This window comes from Oncorhynchus tshawytscha, linkage group LG10 (genome assembly GCF_018296145.1).
Source record: "Oncorhynchus tshawytscha isolate Ot180627B linkage group LG10, Otsh_v2.0, whole genome shotgun sequence".
NCBI lineage: Eukaryota > Metazoa > Chordata > Actinopteri > Salmoniformes > Salmonidae > Oncorhynchus > Oncorhynchus tshawytscha.
The window spans coordinates 49,561,211-49,583,059 of record NC_056438.1 but is presented as its reverse complement, the minus strand read 5'-3'; the positions used below and the strand labels follow the sequence as shown (position 1 = coordinate 49,583,059).

At 45.1% G+C, this 21,849-nt stretch overlaps 1 protein-coding gene across 2 annotated transcripts; it reads left to right on the top strand.

The window, feature by feature from the left end:
• The first annotated feature begins 4,747 nt into the window (after positions 1-4,747).
• Positions 4,748-9,333, top strand: LOC112261099 (zona pellucida sperm-binding protein 3-like). 2 transcript variants are annotated; one of them, XM_024436443.2, is made up of 11 exons: positions 4,748-5,234; positions 5,323-5,438; positions 5,528-5,631; positions 6,430-6,607; positions 6,784-6,901; positions 7,046-7,131; positions 7,253-7,428; positions 7,584-7,760; positions 8,367-8,501; positions 8,576-8,704; positions 9,067-9,333. In XM_024436443.2, exons 1-10 carry the CDS (start codon positions 4,812-4,814, stop codon positions 8,698-8,700), a joined length of 1,638 nt encoding a protein of 545 aa, XP_024292211.1. In that variant the 5' UTR covers positions 4,748-4,811; the 3' UTR covers positions 8,701-8,704; positions 9,067-9,333. The 2 variants fall into 2 exon arrangements, with proteins under 2 accessions (XP_024292211.1, XP_024292212.1); XM_024436444.2 differs by having other exon boundaries at positions 9,050-9,333.
• The last annotated feature ends 12,516 nt before the right edge of the window (positions 9,334-21,849 follow it).

The window sequence follows — 21,849 nt, the reverse complement described above, 5'->3', positions numbered from 1 at the left end:
CCTACTGTGAAGCATGGGGGGTGGAAACATCATGCTTTGGGGCTGTTTTTCTGCAAAGGGACCAGGACGACTGATCTGTGTAAAGGAAAGAATGAATGGGGCCATGTATCGTGCGATTTTGAGTGAAAACCTCCTTCCATCAGCAAGGGCATTGAAGATGAAACGTGGCTGGGTCTTTCAGCATGACATTGATCCCAAACACACCGCCCGGGCAACGAAGGAGTGGCTTCGTAAGAAGCATTTCAAGGTCCTGGAGTAGCCTAGCCAGTCTCCAGATCTCAACCATAGAAAATCTTTGGAGGGAGTTGAAAGTCCGTGTTGCCCAGCAACAGCCCCAAAACATCACTGCTCTAGAGGAGATCTGCATGGAGGAATGGGCCAAAATACCAGCAACAGTGTGTGAAAACCTTGTGAAGAATTACAGAAAACGTTTGACCTCTGTCATTGCCAACAAAGGGTATATAACAAAGTATTGAGATAAACTTTTGTTATTGACCAAATACTTATTTTCCACCATAATTTGAAAATGTATTAATTAAAAATCCTACAATGTGATTTTCTGGATTTTTTTTCTCATTTTGTCTGTCATAGTTGAAGTGTACCTATGATGATAATGACAGGCCTCTCTCGTCTTTTTAAGATGGAGAACTTGCACAATTGGTGGCTGACTAAATACTTTTTGCCCCACTGTACAATGTGAGCAAATAAGGTGAGATAAGGGTGGTAAAGGCAAAAAAAATGCCATGGTGGCTAAGTAAATACAATATAGCAAGTAAAACACTGGAATGGTAGATTTGCAGTGGAAGAATGTGCAAAGTAGAAATACAAATAATGGGGTGCAAAGGAGCAAAATAAATAAATAAATAAATAAATAAAATAAATATAGTAGGGAAAGAGGTAGTTGTTTGGGCTAAATTATAGGTGGGCTATGTACAGGTGCAGTAATCTGTGAGCTGCTCTGACAGTTGGTGCTTAAAGCTAGTGAGGGAGATAAGTGTTTCCAGTTTCAGAGATTTTTGTAGTTCGTTCCAGTCATTGGCATCAGAGAACTGGAAGGAGAGGCGGCCAAAGAAAGAATTGGTTTTGGGGGTGACCAGAGAGATATACCTTCTGGAGCTCGTGCTACAGGTGGGTGATGCTATGGTGACCAGCGAGCTGAGATAAGGGGGGACTTTACCTAGCAGGGTCTTGTAGATGACATGGAGCCAGTGGGTTTGGCGACGAGTATGAAGCGAGGGCCAGCCAACGAGAGCGTACAGGTCGCAATGGTGGGTAGTATATGGGGCTTTGGTGACAAAACGGATTGCACTGTGATAGACTGCATCCAATTTGTTGAGTAGGGTATTGGAGGCTATTTTGTAAATGACATCGCCGAAGTCAAGGATTGGTAAGACGGTCAGTTTTACAAGGGTATGTTTGGCAGCATGATTGAAGGATGCTTTGTTGCAAAATAGGAAGCCAATTCTAGATTTAACTTTGGATTGGAGATGTTTGATGTGGGTCTGGAAGGAGAGTTTACAGTCTAACCAGACACCTAGGTATTTGTAGTTGTCCACGTATTCTAAGTCAGAGCCGTCCAGAGTAGTGATGTTGGACAGGCGGGCAGGTGCAGGCAGCGATCGGTTGAAGAGCATGCATTTAGTTTTACTTGTATTTAAGAGCAATTGGAGGCCACGGAAGGAGAGTTGTATGGCATTGAAGCTTGCCTGGAGGGTTGTTAACACAGTGTCCAAAGAAGGGCCAGAAGTATACAGAATGGGGTCGTCTGCGTAGAGGTGGATCAGAGACTCACCAGCAGCAAGAGCGACATCATTGATGTATACAGAGAAGAGAGTCGGTCCAAGAATTGAACCCTGTGGCACCCCCATAGAGACTGCCAGAGGTCTGGACAGCAGACCCTCCGATTTGGAACACTGAACCATATCAGAGAAGTAGTTGGTGAACCAGGCGAGGCAATCATTTGAGAAACCAAGGCTGTCGAGTCTGCCGATGAGGATGTGGTGATTGACAGAGTCGAAAGCCTTGGCCAGATCAATGAATATGGCTGCACAGTAATGTTTCTTATCGATGGCGGTTAAGATATCGTTTAAGACCTTGAACGTGGCTGAGGTGCACCCATGACCAGCTCTGAAACCAGATTGCATAGCAGAGAAGGTATGGTGAGATTCGAAATGGTTGGTTATCTGTTTGTTGACTTGGCTTTCGAAGACCTTAGAAAGGCAGGGTAGGATAGATATAGGTCTGTAGCAGTTTGAGTCAAGAGTGTCCCCCCCTTTGAAGAGGGGGATGACCGCAGCTGCTTTCCAATCTTTGGGAATCTCAGACGACACGAAAGAGAGGTTGAACAGGCTAGTAATAGGGGTGGCAACAATTTCGGCAGATAATTTTAGAAGGGTCCAGATTGTCTAGCCCGGCTGATTTGTAGGGGTCCAGATTTTGCAGCTCTTTCAGAACATCAGCTGACTGGATTTGTGAGAAGGAGAAATGGGGAAGGCTTGGGCGAGTTGCTGTGGGGGGTGCAGTGCTGTTGACCGGGGTAGGAGTAGCCAGGTGGAAAGCATGGCCAGCCATAGAAAAATGCTTATTGAAATTCTCAATTATGGTGGATTTATCAGTGGTGACAGTGTTTCCTATCTTCAGTGCAGTGGGCAGCTGGGAGGAGGTGTTCTTATTCTCCATAGACTTTACAGTGTCCCAGAACTTTTTGAGTTAGTGTTGCAGGAAGCAAATTTCTGCTTGAAAAAGCTAGCCTTGGCTTTTATAACTGCCTGTGTATAATGGTTTCTAGCTTCCCTGAACAGCTGCATATCACAGGGGCTGTTCGATGCTAATGCAGAACGCCATTTTGTGTTGGTTAAGGGCAGTCAGGTCTGGGGAGAACCAAGGGCTATATCTGTTCCTGGTTCTAAATTTCTTGAATGGGGCATGCTTATTTAAGATGGTTAGGAAGGCATTTAAAAAAATACCCAGGCATCCTCTACTGACGGGATGAGATCAATATCCTTCCAGGATACCCCGGCCAGGTCGATTAGAAAGGCCTGCTCGCTGAAGTGTTTCAGGGAGAGTTTGACAGTGATGAGTGGAGGTCGTTTGACCGCTGACCCATTACGGATGCAGTCAATGAGGCAGTGATCGCTGAGATCTTGGTTGAAGACAGCAAAGGTGTATTTAGAGGGCAAGTTGGTTAGGATGATATCTATGAGGGTGCCCGTGTTTAAGGCTTTGGGGAGGTACCTTGTAGGTTCATTGATAATTTGTGTGAGATTGAGGGCATCAAGCTTAGATTGTAGGATGGCTGGGGTGTTAAGCATGTTCCAGTTTAGGTCGCCTAGCAGCACGAGCTCTGAAGATAGATGGGGGGCAATCAGTTCACATATGGTGTCCAGAGCACAGCTGGGGGCAGAGGGTGGTCTATAGCAGGCGGCAATGGTGAGAGACTTGTTTTTAGGGAGGTGGATTTTTAAAAGTAGAAGTTAAAATTGTTTGGGTACAGACCTGGATAGTAGGACAGAACTCTGCAGGCTATCTTTGCAGTAGATTGCAACACCGCCCCCTTTGGCAGTTCTATCTTGTCTGAAAATGTTGTAGTTTGGGATGAAAATTTCAGAATTTTTGGTGGTCTTCCTAAGCCAGGATTCAGACACAGCTAGAACAGTGTGTGGAGTGTGGTGTCAGGAAAACAACTTCTCACTCAATGTCAAAAAAGATGATCGTGGACATCAGGAAACAGCTGAAGAAGCCCCCCCCCCCCACCTACATTGAAGGGACACCAGTGGAGAAAGTGGAAAGTTCCTTGGCATACACATCAACGACAAACTGAAATGGTCCACCCACACAGACAGTGTGGTGAAGAAGGTGCAACAGCGCCTCTTCAACCTCAGGAGGCTGAAGAAATGTGGCTTGTCACCCAAAACCCTGACTAACTTTTACAGATCCACAATCGAGAGCCTCCTGTCAGGATGTATCACAGCCTGGTACGGTAACTGCTTGCCCTCAACCGCAAGGCTCTATCAGAGGGTGGTGCGGTCTGCACAACGCATCACTGGGGGCAAACTACCTGCCCACCATGACATCTATAGCACCCGATGTCACAGGTAGGCAAAAAAAGATTATCAAAGACAACAGCCACCCGAGCCACTGCCTGTTCACACCGCTACCATCCAGAAGGTGAGGTCAGTACAGGTACATCGAAGCTGGGACCCGAGAGACTGAAGAACAGCTTCTATCTCAAGGCCATCAGACTGCTAAACAGCAGTCACTAACTCAGAGAGGCTGCTGCCTACATGGAGACCCAATCACTGGCCACGTTAACAAATGGATCACTAGTCACTTTAAACGATGCCACTTAATAATGTTTACATATCTTATAATACTCATATCATATTTATGTACTGTATTTTATACCATCTATTGCACCTTGCCTATGCAGCTTGGCCATTGTTCACTGTGGAACCGCATATGTACATTTTCTCATTCACCCATTTTAGATGTGTGTATTAGCTGTAGTTGTTGGGGAACTGTTAGATTACTTGTTAGATATTACTGCACTGTCGGGAACCAGAAGCACAAACATTTCGCTACACTCGCATTAACATCTGCTGACCATGTGTATGTGAGAAATAAAATGTGATTTGATTTGAACATGTGTGCCAATTAAAGATCTTGACTAATCAGATGCAAGGCCAAATTAGTGCGTAATCCAGCCCAGGTGTGCAGCCTGGTTGTTTGATAAAAGCTACCTCAGTTTTATCAATTGTAGCATAGCAGAGGCACGCTGTCCTCTAACCTACAGAGTCACATTAGTTGTTGGCATGGGACTCATGATGGCAAACATGCTCAGGTTATTGTTCAAGCAACTGGTTTGGTTTTTACTTGTGAAAAACTTCTTAATATCTCCTGCTTTGTCATATACTTATAGCACTGACACATGGCAACAACTTCCAAGGCGAACACTGCAATTTGACAATCGTCCACGCTTTAAACAGCCTCCACTCCAACAAACAGTTTCAAGGCCAGTTCGAGTAGAAACTGTCGCTGTGACGTGCCATTCAGACTACATGGAGATAGTAGTGAAGGCTGATCTGTTTAAACTCGGTAATCTAGTCGACGTGGATGACCTGCGACTTGGAGTTGAACAGTACCAAGACCAAGAGCCGTGTAGGGCTACAGCTTCAGCAGCCGGAGATGAGTACAGAATATTTGCAGCACTTTCGGACTGTGGAACCAAGTACATGGTAATATATATATATATATATATTTTTTTTTTCAGTAGTTGACTTCTTGAAACAACCTTCTTTTAAATGCTGCTTATTGACTCCACAGCTGAACGAAGACTCATTGATCTACGCAAACCTCCTCAGATATACACCCAGAACTACACCAGATGGCGTTATTCGAATGGCTGGTGCTGTAATCCCAATTGAGTGTCATTATGAAAGGTGAGTTTTGGCTATACTGTTGTATGACGGTCATAGGAATCCTGCGTTGACCTATTGGTGTATTTACCGGTCTGTACTTTCTGTTTCAGGAAGTACAGTTTGGACAGCTCTTCTCTCCAGCCGACCTGGATCCCTTTCACCGCCACAGTGTCTGCTGAAGACACTCTGCAGTTCTCATTGACGCTTATGACAAGTGGGTATATAAATCCTGGGCTGTGTTTCGCAGGGTCCAATTTTGTTGACCATTCAGATAAATCAAAAGGATACAATGGTGCTCTCCCAGAAGCTTGGTAAAAACCTGTGAATTGCATGTTAAGATATCAAATGTCTTCTTATAGCCCTTCTTACATCAGCTGATATGTCAAAGTGCTGTACAGAAACCCAGCCTAAAACCGCAAGCAATGTAGGTGTAGAAGCACGGTGGCTAGGAAACTCCCTAGAAAGGCTCTGAGGGGTGGCCAGTCCTCTTCTAGCTGTGCCAGGTGGCGACTATAACAGAACATGGCAACGATGTTCAAATGTTCATGCATGGTCAAATAATAATCACAGTAGTTGTCGAGGGTGCAACAGGTCAGCACCTCAAGAGTAAATGTCAGTTGGCTTTTCATAGCCGATCATTGAGAGTATCTCTACCGCTCCTGCTGTCTCTAGTTGAAAACGGCAGGACTGGAACAGGTAGCACGTCCGGTGAACAGGTCAGGGTTCCATAGCCGCAGGCAGATTATAAATGTACTATGTAGCACAAATGCCCCTCTGACATGCAAAATACGGAATCACATCAGACAACTGTTATTGGGGACACTTCTATCTGCAACGTTGTACAGTTTGCCTCCTAAACATGGCCCTCATTTTAATCCATTATTAGATGCTCACTAGTTGAGCGCCTATTGACTATGTTCTGGCCGGGGTAGTTTTAATAGCGACTCGCGTTCGTAACTTTAAAACTAATCGGTTGCAGTACGATCTTTCTTTACTGCCATTTCCTTTCCAGGTGACTGGCTCTATGAGCGGGGTTCTGGAGTCTACTTCCTGGGTGATCTCATCAACATTGAGGCGTCTGTCAGGGTTGCTCACCACACCAGGCTCAGGGTCTTTGTTAGCAGCTGTGTGGCCACACTGGACCCTGATAGCAACTCTGTCCCCAGATATGTCTTCATTGAGAGTAATGGGTAAGCAGGGGGGGATGGCTTAGAACGACTATTATCCGGCTGGCCCGTAGAGAACGATGGAATATGCCATTTGAGGGCTTCCACCATTTTTAAAGTAGTCAACTGATTTCTTTGAGACTTCTCAATTGGTTACTAAGGAAGATGCCCCAATGTATTTTAATATTATCTCTCTCCAGGTGCTTGATGGATTCCCAGCTGCCTGGTTCCCGCTCTGGTTTCATGCATAGAACCCAGGACAACAAGCTCGGGTTCCACATTGATGCCTTTAGGTTCCACCAGGGTGACAGGGCAGAGGTGAGGGCAGTATTTAATAAAAACAATGTTGTAGAGGCCATTATGGGTACTGTAGTTGCATTATTCTACAGTAACCTAATTTATAGACATTATGTAAGCTACTGTGATTCTACATCTTTGTTTTGCTTATCCTGTTTTTCACAGCTGTACATCACCTGCCACCTTATGGCAGTCTCTGTCATGGACCATGCAGAGCCTAGCAACAAGGCATGCTCCTTCATTGATGGCAGGTGGGATAAGTCACATTTCCTTAGCTACTGTTACTGGGCTGTGAGCTATTCACTGCAATAACCATAGCTTTTTAAAAGTGATGTGCTCTTGGTCCATGAGTAAATCTTTCATACATTTCAGATGGAGGTCTGCTGATGAAAATGATTTGCTATGTGGGCGTTGTCCAAGCCTGAGTAGACAGAAGGGCTTTGTTCAAGCTCCAAGACTAGGTGGTAGCCAACTTGAACCTCGTGTCTACCGCAACAAACCCTCAGCCTCTGGTGACAATTGGAGTATTGGGATGAAGGCCAAGAAAGGTGTATTTGACATCTTAATCCATCTATTCCATCACCACCTTCTCAAAACACATTTCAGGGGCGGGACCTTCCCCCAATTTCCATCTCAACCATATTCGAGAACTAATTGAGTGTCTTGACTGCAAATGTATGTGTTTAATTAATGTGTATTTTAGTATGGGACCAGGATACTACTTTGGGCCCCATGATGGTCCTCCCAAGTAAACAGAAGAGTACACCTCTATCTCCACGGACGAGTGGAGGTATCGATATACCTGGCTTCCCTGCCTCAACAGGGGACAGGAAGCCCGTATCACCTGGCAGTCGTTGGCGTGGCATGGACTTCAAGAGCGGTAATTTGACTCTGACATGGCATAATCTTATTCCTTATGTAGGTGCACTACCTTTGAACAGGTAGTCTTGAGAACCCAACCCTAGGCAACAGCAGTAACCAGGGTCTGGTTTCAATGACTGACTCGTTTGGCAACTTCTCCCAACAAATCACGAGGCAGAACGTCATGATTTGAAACCACATTTTTCAGGGAATACATTTGCAGTGGTTTTAGTGAAGGTAGTTGAGGCAGACTAGCCACTTGAATAATGCACTCATTAAAAATAACTGATCTCCACCTTGCTAGATATTTTGTATGTATTCAAGCGGATAAGTTAGTGACATAGGCAGACTTAGTTCCTCTATGCCAAACTCTCATTCTGGTACGTACAGAAGTGTAAAGCCAGTTTTTTTTTTTTTTTTTTTTTTTTTTTTTTTATTTTTTTTTTTTAAATCTGTGGGAGGCAACCAGGATGTCTAGACTATTGCCCAGACCATGATGCACTGGTCGAAAGTAGTGCACTCTATAGGTCATCGGGTGTCATTTCAGACACCTGTCTTTTCCTATCCCTATAGGCTAGTAATTCTGCCAACACTGGCTGTGTTAATCTGTTACATTTAATTCCAGGACCTTATTTCGCCCAATCCCATAATGAGGCTAGTCCCTTGGGCCCAAGGGTCGGACCCAACAACAAGCATGGTCTCGTTAGCTCTGCAACATATGATGGCTTCATCAGGCAGAAAGAACAAATCCCCCAACGAGGTAATGACAGTACGTTACTGTTTTGAATGTATGATAATTGCATGTAGGCTCTGTGCTAAATAGTGTGTTCTCAGAGCTGGAGGCCACTCCAGACCCTGAGTTGATTCCTACACCTGAGCCCATTGGAGACCTTGAGGTTATCACAGAGAAAGAGTGTCTGGGTGAAGAGGAGGATCAGTATGAGATTGGAACCTATTGAAAGGGTATGTATGGGATGATGGTACTGCTATTATAGAGGGAAATAATCTGCACATGGCAAGCAGGTTAGCACTTATTGGGATGGCTCCACAGAATATTCACTAGCTGGCACAGCCACAAGGTAATAAAATATCATTTTTAAACATTAACCTCACTGCCAACCCTAATGTCTAACATTAAATTAAAAGCATACATTGTTACAATGTAGCCAATTTTGACTTTCCATCTGGCACATCTAGTGGAAATCGCTCAGTTCTGCCTCCAGGACAATAGCGTCTCAAATGTCAACCTGCACATGGCAATTGCCAGTATCACTTTTAAATATCTGCTTTTGATGTGGTTTCATAAAGAAGGGATATGTTCCCAGTCCAATATCCAAATTCTAGAATTGGAAGGCGCTGTTGTCGTGGTGGCCCATAATAGACTTGCTCCAAGCAGCAGCACACTCCAACTCACTGAGGTTGGTGCCGGTCCTGATGTCCCAGCACACAAGGAGGATGACCCTACAACAAAGTGACATAAGCACCACATCTGCTCCTGGTGAACTCAACCAGTGAAGGGACTACCACAACACTGAGACGATATCTCAAGAGATGCCTGTTAATCTCTTTGAAAAATAAATGATTTAATGCTACTTTGACTGACTTTCTGTCTTCACCATTATGCACTACATGCTAGAGTAATCTGAAATATTGCCTTCATTTGTTGAAGTGAGGGCCTGTTGCTGCCAACTGACATTTCCTAGCTTAGTCTTTGGTCTGTATTGGTGTTTGCGTAGCCAGACATCACATCCTGGATTAATGTGACTGTCCCGAGGTTCCTGATTGAGCATGTAAGCTGCAGGGCATTCTGAGACATTGGGCTTGCTATGAAGGGTCTGAGGAATAGGTGGACTGCACAGGAGGTTGGTGGCCCCTTAATTGGGGAGACCGGGCTTGTGGTAACTGCAGTGGAATGGTATCAAACCCATGGTTTCCAAGTGTTTGCCATTCGTGCTGTTCTTCCCTCAACCTCCACTGGCGGACTGGAACCAGGAATCGGCACTAGCATTTCTAACTGGTCCTTTTCCTTAAGGAGAAGTGTATCTTTAATTCTGTGCATAACACAGAATTAAACTTTGAAAATATATTTATGATAAGAATTTCTGCAAATGTGGCTCTCTGCAAATTCGCCAGATGTTTTTGAAGCAACATTAACGCGCCAACAGATTTTTGGATATAAACTTTATCGAACATTTATTGTGTAACATGAAGCCCTATGAGTGCCATCTGAACATCAAAGGTTGATTTAATTGTCTCTTTCTGCTTTGTGCCTTTGGCTGGATTTTTTTTTTGTGACTAGGCTCTGGCCTAACAATCATGGTGTGCTTTCGCTGTAAAGCCTTTTTGAAATCCGACACAGTGGGTAGATTAACAAGAAGTTAAGCTTTAATTTGGTGTTTTGCACTTGTGAATGTATGAAAGTTAAATGTATATGGATACTGTTTCTAGTCCTCCACAAATCCATATACATTACAACACAATCTGTCCATGTGGTCGATGACCGCTAATATCCATTTGAGTAAACAAATTTCCCTTTGAAAGAGTGCTAAAATTGGGCCAAAAAAATTACATCACCCCACTGATATTTTTCTTGTAATTATAGTCCTTGCATGAATGTGTTCCTTGAACAAAAACAAGATCTGCGTTGCAGTCCTTACAAAAAAAGCTTTTCTCTTCAGGTTTCATATCCCCCTGGCATTCAAGTCCATATCTATAGAAACATCTTTAATCTCAACTCTACCCTCTATAAAAAAAGTTACTTCATATATGTATTAACCAGTCTTAACTTGTATTTTATTTCACCTTTATTTAACCAGGTAGGCAAGTTGAGAACAAGTTCTCATTTACAATGGCGACCTGGCCAAGAAAGCATAGCAGTGTGAACAGAGTTACACATGGAGTAAACAAGTCAGCACAGTAAGAAAAAGTCTATATCCATTGTGTGCAAAAGGCATGAGGTAGGCAAATAATTATAATTTAGCAGATTAACACGAGTGATAAATGATCAGATGGTCATGTGCAGGTAGAGATACTGGTGTGCAAAAGAGCAGAAAAGTTGGGCTATTTACCGATGGACTATGTACAGCTGCAGCGATCGGTTAGTTGCTCAGATAGCAGGTGTTTAAAGTTGGTGAGGGAGATAAGTCTCCAACTTCAGCGATTTATTTTATTTAATTTATTTTATGTTTTTGCAATTCGTTCCAGTCACAGGCAGCAGAGAACTGGAAGGAAAGGCGGCCAAATGAGGTGTTGGCTTTAGGGATGATCAGTGAGACACCTGCTGGAGCGTGTGCTACGGGTGGGTGTTGCCATCGTGACCAGTGAACTGAGCTAAGGCGGAGCTTTACCTTGCATGGACTTGTAGATGACCTGGAGCCAGTGGGTCTGGCGACTAGAGCATACAGGTTGCAGTGGTGGGTGGTATAAGGTGCTTTAGTAACAAAATGGATGGCACTGTGATAAACTGCATCCAGTTTGCTGAGTAGAGTATTGGAAGATATTTTGTAGATGACATCGCCGAAGTCGAGGATCGGTAGGATAGTCAGTTTTACTAGGGTAAGTTTGGCGGCGTGAGTGAAGGAGGCTTTGTTGCGGAATAGAAAGCCGACTCTCTAGATTTGATTTTAGATTGGAGATGTTTGATATGAGTCTGGAAGGAGAGTTTACAGTCTAGCCAGACACCTAGGTACTTATAGATGTCCACATATTCTAGGTCAGAACCATCCAGGGTGGTGATGCTAGTCGGGCGTGCGGGTGCAGGCAGCGAACGGTTGAAAAGCATGCATTTGGTTTTACTAGCGTTTAAGAGCAGTTGGAGGCCAAGGAAGGAGTGTTGTATGGCATTGAAGCTCGTTTGGAGGTTAGATAGCACAGTGGAAGGGCCAGAAGTATACAGAATGGTGTCGTCTGCGTAGAGGTGGATCAGGGAATCGCCCACAGCAAGAGCAACATCATTGATCTATACAGAGAAAAGAGTCGACCAGAGAATTGAACCCTGTGGCACCCCCATAGAGACTGCCAGAGGACCGGACAGCATGCCCTCCGATTTGACACACTGAACACTGTCTGCAAAGTTGTTGGTGAACCAGGCAAGTAGTCATTAGAAAAACCGAGGCTACTGAGTCTGCCGATAAGAATATGGTGATTGACAGAGTCGAAAGCCTTGGCCAGGTCGATGAAGACGGCTGCACATACTGTCTTTTATCGATGGCGGGTTATGATATCGTTTAGTACCTTGAGCGTGGCTGAGGTGCACCCGTGACCGGCTCAGAAACCAGATTGCTCAGCGGAGAAGGTACGGTGGGATTCGAGATGGTCAGTGATCTGTTTGTTGACTAGGCTTTCGAAGACCTTAGATAGGCAGGGCAGGATGGATATAGGTCTGTAACAGTTTGGGTCCAGGGTGTCTCCCCCTTTGAAAAGGGGGATGACTGCGGCAGCTTTCCAATCCTTGGGGATCTCAGATGATATGAAAGAGAGGTTGAACAGGATGGTAATAGGGGTTGCGTCAATGGCGGCGGATAGTTTCAGAAATAGAGGGTCCAGATTGTCAAGACCAGATTTGTACGGATCCAGGTTTTGCAGCTCTTTCAGAACATCTGCTATCTGGATTTGGGTAAAGGAGAAGCTGGGGAGGCTTGGGCGAGTAGCTGCGGGGGGAGGGGGGGGGTGGAGCTGTTGGCCGAGGTTGGAGTAGCCAGGAGGAAGGCATGGCCAGCCGTTGAGAAATGCTGGGAGGAGGTGCTCTTGTTCTCCATGGACTTTTCAGTGTCTCATAACTTTTTGGAGTTAGAGCTACAGGATGCAAATTTCTGATTGAAAAAGCTGGCCTTTGCTTTCCTGACTGACTGCGTGTATTGGTTCCTGACTTCCCTGAACAGTTGCATATCGCTGGGACTATTCAATGCTATTGCAGTCCGCCACAGGATGTTTTTGTGCTGGTCGAGGGCAGTCAGGTCTGGAGGGAACCAGATCTGGCTCTACGCTCGAGACTTCCAGTGCGCCTCCACGGTCCAGTATATCCTGTGCCTGCTCCGTGCACGAAGCCTCCAGTGACGATCCACGGCCCGGAGCCTCCGGCGACGATCCACGGCCCGGAGTCCCCGGCGACGATCCACGGCCCGGAGTCCCCGGCGACGAAGGCCCTAAAAATTGTCAAAGACCAGTCAGCCTAGTCATAGACTGTTCTCTCTACTACCGCACGGCAAGCAATACCGGAGTGCCAAGTCTAGGTCCAAAAGGCTTCTTAATTAACAGCTTCTACCCCAAAGTCATAAGACTCCTGAACAGCTAATTAAATGGCTACTCAGACCCCTCTTTTACGCTGCTGCTACTGTCTGTTATTTATCTATGCATAGTCACTTTAACTCTACATGTACATATTTCCTCAATTACCTCGACTAACCGGTGCCCCGCACATTGACTCTGTTCCGGTACCCCTTGTATATAGCCTCGCTAATGCTATTTTACTGCTGCTGATTAATTCTTTGTTAAATACTTATTTTTTATTTTTTACTTAACACTTATTATTCTTAAAACCTCAAAGCATTGTTGGTTAAGAGCTTGTAAGTATTAGGTACACGTGACAAATAAAATTTGATTATATGAGAACAATATGCAGTCCTAAACCTGCCTTCCTGCCTTTGGGACAGAGAGTCCCATTGTTAGGGCGGAGGTATGAGCATCTCGTCATTATATACAGATCTCTGGATTCAGCCTACTGTGAATTGGACATAAAAGTTGGCGAGTGCACGGTGCACTGTTAGAATGCTGGACTGCCCTAAAGTAAATTGATGTTTCGCCAAAATGATATAATTACTTCGGTCTAAATAAAATCGTTCAAAATACGCACTACTTCACCAGGAGCATGATTTAGCCACAGAAAATCATTAGCTTCTGTCATATATATATGTGTAGACATTCATACACATAGCTCATATATTATACAGCGCCAAGCCAAACCGCCTGACTCAAGTCATCTTACGTACCCCTGCTAAAACAGGAACCAGCTCACACACCCAGCCCCCCTCAGCTCTTTTGTCTCACGACCCCAGGAAACACAGACATTCCATCGCACGAACACACACACCCAGCCATAAAACTGCCCCTCTCAGTTCTCCCTACCTTACGATCCCCTGACACACAAATACCTTCTTGCATAAACACACACACATTATCCCCCCTCTACTGGTCGGGTGCCCAGAGCCGAAGACTCTGCTTTGCACCAAAGGGGCTCCTGCTCTGGCTAGAGCAGATCCGCCTCCAACCCTTCGGGACCATTCAGAAGACCAACACGACAAGACTCCACCTACATATTCCATGTATAAAATTTGCTGTAACCAATGTCTAGGTCCCTTTTTCACCTAACTCCCTACTGAGTTATGCGAATAGGTCCGTGCACGTTAAACTGCAGGACAAGATATCTTTGACTCATTAAAACTGCCTTGTTTCAACTGCAATCCACTCTGTCCAGCGTCCGTGATTTGGTCTCGACTCTCCAGTATTTGAACACTAACACTTCCTACATTTTTTCTGATGTTGCTGTGAATTAGTTCACATCACTATTGTGTTTGGGGAAACTCGCGATTTGGTAGTGCGCATGGCAATAGGTCTAGCTGATTGAGTTGCGGCGGTCAGTGAAAAGCGTCTAAAATATGTGTGAGGATAATGTCTTGAGTATAATTGAAAATGTTGCATCAATTAGAAGGGGAGGGGGATGTGATGAAGATATGGTGCGTCCCTCTCAAGAATGCATGCATTTGTTGGTAAGTGCCATCTTTACTCACCACGTACACCGCTAATTTTTACTTTGCCTCACACAAGTCAACGAAGTATGTTTTTTAAACATCCATTGAGAATGATAGTTCCTCAGTATTTGAAAAATCTTCCCAACACGCCCGGCCTCGATAATCACCAAGCCATGTGAAAGAGCAAAATATCATGATCAGATGATCACATACACTACCAGTCAAAAGTTTTAGAACACCTGCTCATTCAAGGGTTTTTCTTTATTTTTACTATTTTTCTACATTGTGGAAAAATAGTGAAGACATCAAAACTATGAAATAACACATATGGAATCATGTAGTAACCAAAAAAAGTGTTTAACAAATCAAAATATATTTTATATTTGAGATTCTTCAAATAGCCACCCTTTGCCTTGACACACTCTTGGAATTCTCTCAACCAGCTTCATGAGGTAGTCACCTGGAATGCATTTCAATTAACAGGTGTGACTTGTTCATTTGTGGAATTTCTTTCCTTAATGCGTTTGAGCCAATCAGTTGTGTTGTGACAAGGTACACTCAACATTACCTCATTGGTTTTTAGGAACATATACCATATACCTACGTGGGTGATTTGAAAGATTAACTGGAGGGCCGCACTCCAGTCGGTTGTAGTAATGCTGTAAAGTTGGTCCAAAGACAAAAGTCCAAAGACAAATAAGCCTGAAGGAAGGAGGAGAGATGAGAAATGAATTGTGCCTTGTGCATTTCAGGTAAAATAACAACCCAATGTTTATATCCCAGGACAAATTAGCTAGCAACAGCAAGCTAGCTAGCTAATTTGACATACATGTTTAATGCTTTTTGACCTGTCCCCAAATTAATATAATTGGTTGAGTTTATTTTGATATTTCAACCTACGTGTCCTGGTCACTTCTCGTGCTGGTGAACAAAATCAATGTGCGGACGTCCGGTTTGGTTAGCATGTTAGAGTTACTAGCCTCAGAAATTGCAGCCCAAATAAATGCTTCACGGAGTTCAAGTAACAGACACATCTCAACATCAACTGTTCAGAGGAGACTGTGTGAATCAGCCATTCGTGGTCGAATTGCTGCAAAGAAACCACTACTAAAGGACACCAATAATAATAAGAGACTTGCTTGGGCCAAGAAACCCAAACAATGAACATTAGACTGTTGGAAATGTGTCCTTTGTCTGGAGTTAAAATGGGAGATTTGTGGTTCCAACTGCTGTCTTTCTGAGATGTGGTGTGGGTGAATGGATGATCTCTGCATGAGTATTTCCCACCGTAAAGTATGGAGGAGGTGGTGAGATGGTGTGGGGGTGCTTTGCTGGTGACACTGTCTGATTTATTTAGAATTCACTTAAGCAGCATGGCTACCACAGCATTCTTCAGCGATACACCATCCCATCTGGTTTGGGTTTAGTGAGACTATCATTTGTTTTTCAACAGGACAATGACCCAACACACATCCAGGCTGTGTAAGGGCTATTTTACCAAGAAGGAGAGTGATGGAGTGCTGCATCAGATGACCTGACCTCCAAGATGGTTTGGGATGAGTCTGACTGCAGAGTGAAGGAAAAGCAGCCAACAAGTGCTCAGCATATATGGCAACTCCTTCAAGACTGTTGAAAAAGCATTCCAGGTGAAGCTGTTTGAGAGAATGCCAAGAGTGTGGCAAAGGGTGGCTATTTGAAGAATCTCAAATATAAAATATATTTAGATTATTTAACACTTTTTTTGATTACTACATGATTCCATATTTGTTATTTCATAGTTTTGATGTATTCACTATTATTCTACAATGTAGAAAATAGTTTTTTTTAAAACAACCTTGAATGAGTAGGAGTTGACTGCCATTCTGTCCCGAGCTCACTGGCGCAGGAAACTCTGAGGGCCCGGAATAGGCTAGTTGATAGAATGTAAGTTCGCTATAGAGTCTGGCAGGACGAGGTGATGATTTGATACAATGTTGCACTTCACTATCAATAGCTCAAGTCCAGACAAAAAGGAAGGCTAACCACTGGCCTAGAACAACACATCACCACAGTTGCTCAAGGCAGTACCCTGCCCAACCACAGGTTACTGTTGGGAGGGAAGGGTAGCACCAAGCACATCTAAACTCACACCGTGAGGGTCAGCCACATTTACCTGGTAAAACATTGCAACGGTACTGGGCGATACCAGCTGGCAGCCGCTCATATGTCCGAGAGAGGGACTCCCTTAAGCAGTGCCCAGGAGGTGGCAACTCCCCTGGTGGAGTGCGCTACCACAGAGGATGGGGCTGGGCGGCCAGCTAGGCTATATGCTTGCAGGGTAGTGTCTACAATCCAATGTGACAACCGTTGTTTTGAGAGAGAGTACAGGGTAAGCCTATCTCCAAAGTACACAAACAGCTGATCAGAGCGACAGATCGCCTGAGTCCACTCCATGTACGCATTTAGGAATCTCCCAGGACACAGAGCGCGTACATCAACATCAAGAGCCCCAGGGTGCATGGAGGTGTACAAGGCTGTCAGCACCATTTCCTGGCGGCAGGATTAGGATTAGGTAGGTAGGTAGGATAAGGCCGCAGAGTAACGCTTGTCTTACCCGGCCTAGATGATAACACTCATCACTTACAGCTAAAGCATGGAGCTTGCCAACCCAGAAATGCTGTCTTAAGAGAGATATTTCAAGTCTATAGCATCTAACGGTTCGAAGGGAGGTCTAACAGTACTCAACAGATTCCCTTACAAAAAACCTTTTGTCTGCCAATCAGACCATCCTGCTCTTCATCATGGAATGCTGAAATGCCAGCTGCATATACCTTAAGTATGGATGCAACTCTGCCAGCATCGAACAAAGACCTCAAGAACTGGAGCACAGTTTTTATGCAGCAAGATTCTGGAGCAACCCCCTGCTCCCCACACCACTGGCAGAACACGGGCCACCTTGTGTCATACGTTGACGTTGTGTGCCGGGCCCTGGCACTCTGTAAGACATTAACAACAGAGGGCTCAAGATCTAAACCAGACTATTTACGCTGTTCAGTGGCGAAGCCCACAGCAGCAGATGGGAGGGATTCAGATGCCACAATGTGATCTCAGATGCCGGACCTATTGTCACAGGCTAAAGTAGTTCCCATGATGTCCCCGCTAGGAGTGACTGTATTTTGCTGAATCAGTGGCGTCTCGGCCATCTTGGGGCAAACATTCAATCCAGAGTCACTGGAAACAGCGGGATCAGGGGGAAGGTGTATGGCCTCTTTCTCATTGCATTTAGGCCAAGTGGCCCAGGAGGGGTTGGATATCGAGAACCAGAGGGAGCACTGTGTGTTTCTCTCTGAGGCCAACAGATCCACCTCCGCTTTCCCAAAGAATCCCCACATTATTCGGGGATGTAGTCACCACTCCTCTTCCGTAGGGCCTTCCCTGGACAGCATGTCCGCTGCAGTGTTCAGGACCCCTGGGAGGTATACCCCTTGTAGTGGGGCAAGATTCTTATGTGACCACAGCAGAAGGGTATGAGCCATCTGGTGGAGGCAGATGGAGCCCAGACCTCCTTGGTGGTTTATTATGCTACCACTGTGGTGCTGTCTGTCTGTACCAGCACGTTTATCCCGCAGTTGTATGAGAAAGTTGAGCAGAGCTAGTTGGACTGCTCTCAACTCCAGCATGTTGATGTGGAGTTTGGACCAGCTGGGGTTCCATGTCTCGCTGGCCACCCTCCCTCTCAATACTGCTCCCCAGTCTCAAGGGGGAATTTGTTTGAACCAGTTTCCTACGATGGACTCTGCCCAGATGTATCCCACTTGAAAGGAAATTCAGGGATCACCATCTTGCCAGTGCTCGTGTGCATTCCTTGGACACAGTCAGGCAACAATACCTGTGTTCCTTGGGATGTAAACCTTGAGCATTGAACCACCTTGGCAGGGATCTCAAGTGTAGAAGGCCTAATGGGGTCAAAGAGAGGCTGCGGAGAGGAGACCTATTAGTCTCTGACAATGAAGAACAGTCATCTTCTGGTCTTGGACAAAAGGATTGTGGTGATCTACAATTTTCTGGACTCTCTCTCTTGGTAGAGGGAGCCCTCAATAGAAATGAGTCGATCCGCATGCCCATGAACATCAAAGTTTGTGTGGGGACCAGGTGGCTTTTTTGCATGTTCAACCTGAGGCCTTGCTCTGAGATGTGCCTCAGGAGAGGTTGTGTCTGCTGCTGTCTGTTCACGTGACTGAGCGCAGATTAGCCAGTCATTTAGGTAATTTAGTACTATCATCCCTTGTGATGTTAGGGGTGCTAGAGTGGCATCCATGCATTCTGTGAATGTTCTTGGTGCCAGGGAGAGGCCGAAAGGTAACGCTTGATACTCGTACACTATGCCGCTGAATGCAAAGCGCAGTAACTTCATGTGAGCCGGGTGAATGAGAACGTGGAAGTAGGCATCTTTAATGTCGACAGCCCACTGGCCTGGAATGATAGGCTGTAGGATGCGGGACGGAGATAGCATCTTGAAGGGGTGGGTTTTCAACCACTGGTCGAAAGGCCTCAAGTCCAGGATGGGGTGAAAGCCGCCTTCCCTCTTGGGGACTAGGAAATATTCTCCATAGAACCCACTGAGCTGTTTTGGTGGTTACAGTTGTCTGATTGCATTCTTCTCCAGAAGGGAGAGCTTCTCAGGGGGTCAGTTGTTGTAGTTCACCAAACCCCTCTGAAACTGGAGTTTGTACCCCTGTAGTATGGTATCCAGCACCCAGGGGGACTCCACAAGAAGTGGCCGATGCTGGGGCCACACTGTCACAGGCCGGCTCCTAGCCTGTGGCAAAAATGAGGGGACACGAACAACAGGTATAGGCCAATCAAAAAGGTTCTTTATTGTAAACCAAAACTATTAACTTTAAACAAAGAAAAAGGAATGAGGTGTGAAAGTATCATAATGTAAGGTGTATGTAAAGTGCAGGGATGCGTGAATCTGTGTGTGTGAATAAAGACTGAGTGAAAACTATGCAAAACTACAAAGGAACAAACAAAACAGGATCATACCTGGAGGAGCAGAGAGACGAGTGATTAGTGAAACAGTTTAAATACTTTGAGCCCATGTGACTCCAACCACTAACGACCCTTCTCTGCCTGCAGGAGGAACCGCCCCTGCACTGCAGAGGAGCGGCCGTGACAACACCCATCAGGATGAGTGAGGTGGCCCGTCTATCTTCGGAGCAGAGGGACAGTGCTTGTTATGCCGCTGCCTGTGCTGGTGTTGGCGTGGCTGGTCAGGGCGTGGCTGGTTTGGGGGTGGGTCCAAGCGGCCTTTCATGACAGGGGAGAGCTGAGGTCTAGACTGAATGGTCTCTGGGTAGGGTAACGCGGTGCAGAGGGACCCATGAAAGACTGCAGGGTCTCTCTGTGCTTCTGCAGCTTCGCCGTTTGGTCCAAAATGGCGTCCACACTTGGACCAATAACTTGGCCTGTGGAGATGGGGAGCTCCATAAATGTTTTCTTCACGGAGGCTGACATCTTTGTCTGTGAGAGCCAACAATAGATGAGATGACAGTATGCAGGGCTTTTCCATTAGCACGTGACATCTCAGCGTTTAATAGGGAGCGGAATGTGGACACCTGAGTCATTTCAGCCGTCAGCTCAGGGCCACCATCGGTGGACAGGCAAGCTATCAGATTGTGTAGGTATGCCTGCAGAAGAGTGGTTTCATTCATGAGGTGAGCCACCATTGCCAAGGTCATGAAGGTGTGATCGTCAGCAACCCAATGAGCTCCCGGAGGACAGCGGGGAGACCTACTAATGATCTGCCTGTCTGGGAGGACCGAGTTCACCTAAGCCCAAGTTTGACGCAGTTTATTGAAGAACTTGGGGCACTGAGGAATATACACTCTTCCCGGGCAGCTGTTAGGGTCTAGATTAATATCCAGAGCTTTCAGAACCCTAGAGAGGAGCTCCTGCATATTAGCTGATGAACAGGGCGCTTCACTCTGAGCCCTCTCTGAGCTGTGGTTCGCTGATCCAGAACCGGTCTCAGAGGTCGCTCTGTCTAGGTCATTACAAGCTAGGTTGGAGATAACATCAGGATCCTGTCTTAAGTCTTCAACTTGCATTATTATGCACGATAGTGGTATTTTTGCATTTTCGTGCTGGGAGAGTTCAACCAATTACGTCGTTGGTTGATTGAGCCTGCTGTCTGATCTAAAAATGAACGGAGTCATGTTTTGTAGCAATTAGTGTGGCCTTTGTGTTTCGCCGATTGCAAGATCACGCTAGCAGGAAGTAGATATGGTTGGCATTGTTCAGTAGAGCCATTGGACTTGTCTCAATGATGTTCCCATCTGTCACAACATTGCAGGATATCTAGGTTGACATTTTTTCCTTGGCTTTGTGAAGACTACTGCCTGACTGGAGCTCTATTATTTTATCCAATTGTGTACCAACCCTCTAAGGCAGGCTTTTTAAAACGGGGTACTAGTTTCTACAGGTTCATGGGAGCTATGTTACCGTGCACTGTCTATCTGAGATGGCTAGAGAAATAATTACAAACAATGACTGCTTCTGATGATTCCTCTTTCTAAGAAGAGATGGTTAATGAACCCGTTTATAACCAGTTATTATGCTGTTAGTATTTAGTATATTCCTTGTTTTTGTATTTTTTTAAGCTTCTGCATTGCCTTTGTCTAAAGTATACTACAATTCCAAGGGTGCATTTAATCTCCAATGATGCAATGCTCCGCCTAGTTAGCTTAGCTGGCTGGTGGTGCACGACTCCAGGTTTTTTGGAGTCGACCCCGACTCCTGTGATTGGAGTCAAAAGGAGTCGACTCCCACAACACGGATGCGCACACACACACACACCAGTGGAGGGAGGACCATCCTCCTTAGTGAAATGTAATAAAAATAGTGAAAACACAAAAAAAGTTATCCTTTTTAGATAAAACTATACTAAATATATTAATGTCACCAAATAATTGATTAAAACACACTGTTTTGCAATGAAGGTATAAAGTAACTTCAGCACTCTCTGTGGTAGCACCAGGACAGCTAGCTTCTGTCCTCCTCTGGGTACATTGACTTCAATACAAAACCTAGGAGGCTCTTAGGCCTCACTCCTTCCATAGACCTACATGGTAATTATGACCACTTCTGGAGGACGACCTCCAACCAATCAAAGCTTTTGCAGTATGAACTGACATGTTGTCCATCCAGTCATAGGATTAGGATCATGAACCTAGTGTATTGGGGTTGTGCTGCAAAGCATTATTGCGGTGTTCTTATTTTAATTTGTTTTGTTTAATTTGTTATATTTAATGTATTTTGTTTATATTATACAAAATTATCAAAACCTTACATCCCTACATCAAAAATGAAAATACTAAATAC

Excerpts from the sequence above, each read along its gene's own strand:
- LOC112261099 (XM_024436443.2), top strand. The coding sequence starts at position 4,812 with ATGGGACTCATGATGGCAAACATGCTCAGGTTATTGTTCAAGCAACTG. Across the intron at positions 7,429-7,583 it reads TGGGATGAAGGCCAAGAAAG|TATGGGACCAGGATACTACT; the intron begins GTGTATTTGACA and ends TGTGTATTTTAG. Across the intron at positions 7,761-8,366 it reads TGGCATGGACTTCAAGAGCG|GACCTTATTTCGCCCAATCC; the intron begins GTAATTTGACTC and ends ATTTAATTCCAG.